The sequence below is a fragment of the Rhea americana genome, unplaced genomic scaffold, assembly GCF_003343005.1.
Source record: "Rhea americana isolate MKP2758 unplaced genomic scaffold, rheAme1 scaffold_90, whole genome shotgun sequence".
In the NCBI taxonomy this organism is placed as follows: Eukaryota; Metazoa; Chordata; class Aves; order Rheiformes; family Rheidae; genus Rhea; species Rhea americana.
The window spans coordinates 459,277-465,276 of NW_028187089.1; the positions used below are offsets into that span (position 1 = coordinate 459,277).

Genomic DNA, 6,000 nt, shown 5'->3' on the forward strand with positions numbered 1-6,000 from the left:
TACCCTGCTGATTTCAATGAAGTTATCAAAAAGGTTAGATGCGTGCCAGCCTAAAAGCATCATTATTCAGCTCTAAATCGGTAGAGGTCTTTGGTTATTATAAATGCACACATTCGTGTGTTTTTTTTTATTTTCAGAGATATCAGAGCATGTTCATGGATGAAAAGACATTGTATTTAAATTTCAAGGGTCATATCATCCGTTGAGCCGAAAGTCTGATAAAAGTATATTCATAATTTTGTTCTGCCATAAAATAGTGCTATGTTGTTAAAAAAAACAAAAGAAAAAAAAATCCTTAGGTAAAAGAATCCTTATATTATTAAAAAGGCATTCTGCAGATTAGGCAAAACGGGAAGAATTGCAAAATAATAACAATTATAGTAAGGATTGTCTTAAGCTCTTTGAGTTATCTTCTGTGWTTCTCTCAGCTTGGACAATGACAGAACAACTACTTAAAAATAAATATAACTCTCTGACACTCAAGCAGTGATGCAGTTCAGGTATGTTTAGGCTGCAGACACTGCAGGGGGATGTTTTGTTTCTTTAAGAATCTTATTTTTCTTTTAATTTTTTAAATGTTAATGGGAACATTTTTATTAGGCTTGTTTTGTTTTTTAATAACCTTGTCAGGTTTGAAAGGCAGTATCCAGGTAACGGTATGTAGAAAGAAAGAGCGGATGGTTTTGTTTTTTTTTAAACATGATCTTGTACCTATTCCAGCTGGCTACAGGGGGTAGAGCGTTACCTCTCTGCTTTTTGTACATCATGAGATTAATTTGATGCACAAATGAAAGACCGCAATCTTGCGGGGAAGAGCCTGCTGCCTTCCAAAGAAGTGGTTAGGAAAAGTCACCTCCCAAACCACGGAGAAGGGCAGAGGGGGAAAGAGCCGGAGCCGAATCGTGAGGTTTGTAAACTCTGTCTTCTTCCCTCTTTTCCTTTCTCCCTTTTCTTTAATATTCCTCCAGAATCACATGACCTGGCCAGCGATGAGAGGCCTTGCACTGCTGCGGATGCTGCGGTTACGTTCCCAGCCTTGACAATAGCTCAGAAGGAAAATCAAGCGTGCCACCGAGCGCTGCCTCCTCTGACTTCAAAGAAGCCCTGTCTGCTGAGCCCGCCTTCTCCTCTGAGGCTCACCGATGTACCTGAGCACACTTCAGATGACTCCTCCGCGCACGCCATTTCCCTTACATCGTGCGTGACAAAGGGCATGAGCTCTTGGTCCCTGCCAGGCGACTGTGAGAAGGCTCCATTCACAATGATGGAGCCCGGAGGCATGTCAGCTCTCACTGGGGACTGCTTGATGCAGCAGAGCCGGACCTGCCTGGGCTGCTTTATTGAATCAAAGGACGGCATTGATGCAGAGCCGGGAATAAGCCTGAAAGTGGGTGATATAAATAGGGATTATGACACCTGTTCGGTCTCTGATATAGGGATTCACTGCATGAGCACAGGAGAAACCATGAGATACGGGGATCAACTGCTTTCAGACCAGCTTTTAAGCTTCCCTATGCATAAATCGAGGGCAGCAGACAAAAGGGATGCAGAAAAATCTGACAGTGATTCAGAGGACCCCACTCAGAAAAATTATTACGAGGGATTACTACTAGACAAATGCAATGGTGAGGAACCTTTACTAACAAATCCCAACCAGGAATGGGGCTATTTTGAATCTTTCATTAGTGAAAGTAAAATTGAGCTACTTGACCTCTGCTCCAAAAATGAGCTTTCTGTAAATCTGTTTTCGGAGGAAGATGTGGATAATTACATGTTTGATGATGATGATTCAACCTTGGGAAGTGACGTCTGCTCCTTAAAGATTAGATACGAATCTTTCCAGGACAACGTGCGGGAGAAGACCACCGCCCTGCAAGAGGATGCCCAGTTCAACTTCTTCCCCAGCGTGTTTGGCAACTGCACTAAAAGGGACAGCAGGAGCACCCTGAAAAGGGGGCCGGGTGGTGCCACGGACCCCGCTCAATTCAAATCTGAAGAAGGCATCATCTGGGGGGAGGAGGAGGAGGAAGGGGAGGAAGAGGATGGCGAGGAGGAGGAGAAAGCTGCCTTAAATAAATCGTGCAACAGTGCGGAGATGGTGCAGTACGTGGGCTCCAAAAGGAGCCACTTCTTGGACTCTGTGAATTCCACGGAGGACTCTGGGGAGTTCAGTGACGACAGCACTTGCACTGAGTCCTCCTACGATGTGCTGCGGGATATCAAGGACTGTAGCCGCTACCTGTCCAGGGAACACTCCAGTTCCTTCATCCAGCAGAACTATGGCTTGCGGGCAAAGAGGAAAGTGCGATACAGCGATGATTACCTGTACGATGTTGACTCCATTGAGAATGAAAAGATCCTGGATAAGAAGGAGTGGCTCCCGGATGGACCCAAGGAGGAAGATGATGATGAGTGGTGCCCAAAGAAAAGGCGAAAAGTCTCTCGCAAGGAGCCGCCCGTTATCATCAAGTACATCATCATTAACAGGTTTAAGGGGGAGAAGCATATGCTGGTAAAGCTGAGCAAAGTGGATGCCAATGAGACAACTGTCACCCTAAATGAGGAGCTGCTCAGCAAATACGAGAAGCTGGCCCCATTGAAGGGCTTCTGGCAGGAGAGGCAGCAGAGCCGGATGGATTTGCTCCGATCGTCTCTCTACCACAAGCAGAATTTCTATCTTAACGGCTCAGATGCTTCGTTCCTCCCTCACCCACGGAAGCGAAAATGCAAGCTAGCAAACAGGCACAGGATTCAACGAATTAAAGCCATTGAGCAATCGGTGAACAAGCTGGGCTCTTGCTCCTCGGATCACAAGCAGCCTTGCAGCAGTAAGGAGGACGCGGGCCTGAAAGGGCTGCAGGCGTTAGCCATCGCCACCCCCAGCTGTGCAAACGGATTACATGTAAATGACATCACTGGCATCGCCTCAGTGAAATGCAAATCGCAGGAGCGGGAATATAAGGGGACGGAGAGGAAAGTGCTCCGCCGAATCAAATTCAAAAGCGAAGCCAGGTTGAARTGCAAGAAAATCAAAGCTGCTGCAAGTACAGCGGAGGGCTCCCCGGCTCTGGAAAACCAGGACTCTGCAGCTCGTTTGAAGGACGAAAATGTTCCTTGTGCTTCAGACAGCTCCCATCTTTCGGAGTGCCACGAGGATAAGATTGCTAAAAATGCTCCTTTCCTACCATCCACCTCCTCTTCAGACAAGCCTCTACCATCTGCTAATATCACCACCAATGTACCCCTGATCCCTGGAGGGTATCTGCAGACATTGTTAGATGCTTCTGATTTGTCAAGCAACACTGGTATCTCATACTTCACCCAGCATCCCTCCGAGCAGCAGCATTCGCTCCCCAGCATCGTTCAGGCAGAGAAGCCGTTCTCGGCTCTGCAGCCTTCCCAGAGCTGCGTGCTCTCGCCGCCTTCAGAGTCAGAGCTGCAGCAGTCACCTGGCCACTTGGAAATGGAGCAGAACAACTTCAGTAGCATGTGGCCAGCAAACAAGGCTGCCAGCAGCAACCAGCAGGAGTTTCCGAGTGACATGAGGGAGGCTTCTGTGCTGCCAAGCGAGTTTGGTGGCGCGGCGGGCGCAGACAGCCTCCCAGCCTCTGGATACAGTCAAGTAAATCTGAATAGCAGCAAATTGCTCTACCAAAAAAATTACATGCCGGATAACCAACAAGTGCAGTCTGATGATTCTTATCAGTCATGTCATTTTAATAATGGAGAGGGGCGCTTTCATTTCCAGCGAGGTACACTAAGTACAGATGATGGCAGACTCATTAGTTTTGATTCAGTGGGTTCATTGTCAGTTAGTTCTAGCAATTACAGTTCTTTAAGTTTAAAGTCTTGTGAAAAGGACGGCGAGGATGATATTAATGATGATTTCTTGGCCCACTGCAGTCCCAAGCTAGTGATCCAACAAAGCATAGATGAAATAACCCCTCTGAAGGAGTCCACGGACCTTTTAGACATTTCCAACTTCACACCTGATAAGTTCCGTCAGTCCTCCCTGTCGGAGATGTCTCCTCCCGACACTCCCAACCTTTCCCCGCAGATAACCGGCTCCGACASCAAACCCCTGGGCACCCTGAAAGGCTTTCAGGAGAGCACCCAGGCTGTTCTCAACAGTTCTGAGAAGGTCAAGTGGAACTGTGGGGTCCTTCAGACCAAGGAGCAGGCAGATAATGGGTTTACTTTAAATAATCATCARTTTCAGTTCCATATGTTCAACGATGAAGATTCTGTCAGCCTTCTTGAAAAAAGTCCATGCTTGTCAACATTTAATGAGCCATCTGGTCAAATTAGCACCAATAGCAAAGTGTCAAAATCTAAGAGGAAAAGTTCATCCAGCAAGAACGCGGGTACAAACCAAAGCTCTTCCCAGAAAACCACTAGGAAAAAATCTCCCAAAACGAACAAAGGGACCGATAAGCCGCAAAGTAAAAATTCCAGGCAGACACCCAAATCAACTCGGAAAGGGAAAAATGCAGCAGGGGTCAATGGTGAAAAGGCTCAAGCGGTTGGCAGCAGGGCAATCAATCAGTTAAATAACGCGGCCTCTGCAACCAAGGGACTCGCCGAGAGCGTTCAGCACTGCAGCCCAACCGCTGCAAAAATAGGGAAGCATAACGGGCTATCTGGTGAGTGGTCGCTGGGAAAGGACCTCAGTACAGGCTGGTCAGAACCTAGCATAGGAAACGCTACCAGTCTCCTGGATGACGATCAGAGGGAGTTTGAGGAGCCTTCCAATATATTATCCAACATTGCATCAGGAATGGCAGACGTTCAGAGATTTATGATGGCCTCGATCGAACCCTTGTGGGGGCCCGTTGGCCATAACAGCGTGCCAGATATCTTCCGGTCACCTGAATCCAACAGCCTGAAATTGAAAACCCTAAAAATTTTGGCGGGGACGTCACAAGAGTCTAAGAAAAAGGCCAACAGCAGTTCTCCAGGAACGGCAAAGAATCACAAGTCAAACAAGGGCTCAAGCAAAAATGGCAAAGCCACAACCTGTGATCCCAGTCGCCCCAACTGTTCGACTGGGTACAATACAGACACTCACTCTCCCTTTTTTGATAAAAACTATAGTAACCTGAGCACTTTAGGCAATAACGGACCTACCCATAAAAAACTGTACCGTCATAAATCAAGTTCTAAATCACTGAGGGATGAGAACTGTAAAATAAAGCGAACAGACCGTGAACAGACCCATAAGGACCCATCTGTGACAGCTTCTTTTGAAAAACTGAGGTAATGCTGCACCAAACTGGCTGGAATGCCCCTTTAACTTTCCTACTACCTGCTAAGCCCGCTGTTCCTCATTTTTTCCTTCCTGAAAGCAAAAGTTGCATGAAAAAGACATTCCCCTTTTACAGTTCTTTTTTGTTTGTTTTTAAATGCATGAAAATACTTATTACTTGCAAGCTACCTAAAAGAATGACCAATTTTCTGGCTTGGCTGGGGTTAAAAAACTAACAAGGCTACTCTTTTCTGCTGTTTGGCTTCTTCAGTTTTTAATTACTTATTTATTGGGGAAAAAAAAAACAAAAGATTACACGCTCTTTTTAACGGTTTTGAAAAGGAAAGACTTTTTTTTGAACATTTTGTAAAAAATAAAACACAAAAAAGAGGTTATGCATCCAAAAGCCAAGATACCTAAACTAAAGGCTCTTTAGTTTGAAAATGAGAAACTCATTCATAATTGAGCTTCATGTGGCAATTTTGAGTGCTTTCTAGCCCCCTCTGCTGTTTATATCCTAACCTGCACCGTAAGGCTGCATCCGCTCTATCAGAGTTTTAAGCGCGTATGATCCTGTCGTGGTGACTCCACACAAGCTAACTAAGATGGCATCAAATGTTTGGTTTTTCTGCAGGGAATCAGACTACATTCTTCTTAAAGCAGAAACAACATTTTTGGTTTTCCCTGTATTTGAAGAAGAGACTCCCTTTTCTAGAAAGACGGTTGATGTTTGTTTCTCTCTCTTTTTTTTTTTT

The 6,000-nt window shown here is 45.7% G+C and overlaps 2 protein-coding genes across 2 annotated transcripts in view; both read left to right on the forward strand.

Annotated features, from left to right (window-relative positions):
- The window catches only part of NEXMIF (neurite extension and migration factor), a 47,072-nt gene extending 41,170 nt beyond the window's left edge, over nt 1-5,902 (forward strand). Inside the window, exon 3 of the mRNA XM_085324385.1 lies at nt 969-5,902. Within this exon, the coding sequence (XP_085180511.1) occupies nt 969-5,260 (4,292 nt within the window). The 3' untranslated portion in view covers nt 5,261-5,902. The remainder of the gene's footprint in view (nt 1-968) is intronic.
- The window catches only part of RLIM (ring finger protein, LIM domain interacting), a 51,557-nt gene that overhangs the window by 13,112 nt on the left and 32,445 nt on the right, over nt 1-6,000 (forward strand). The gene's annotated exons all lie outside the window — the stretch shown is intronic.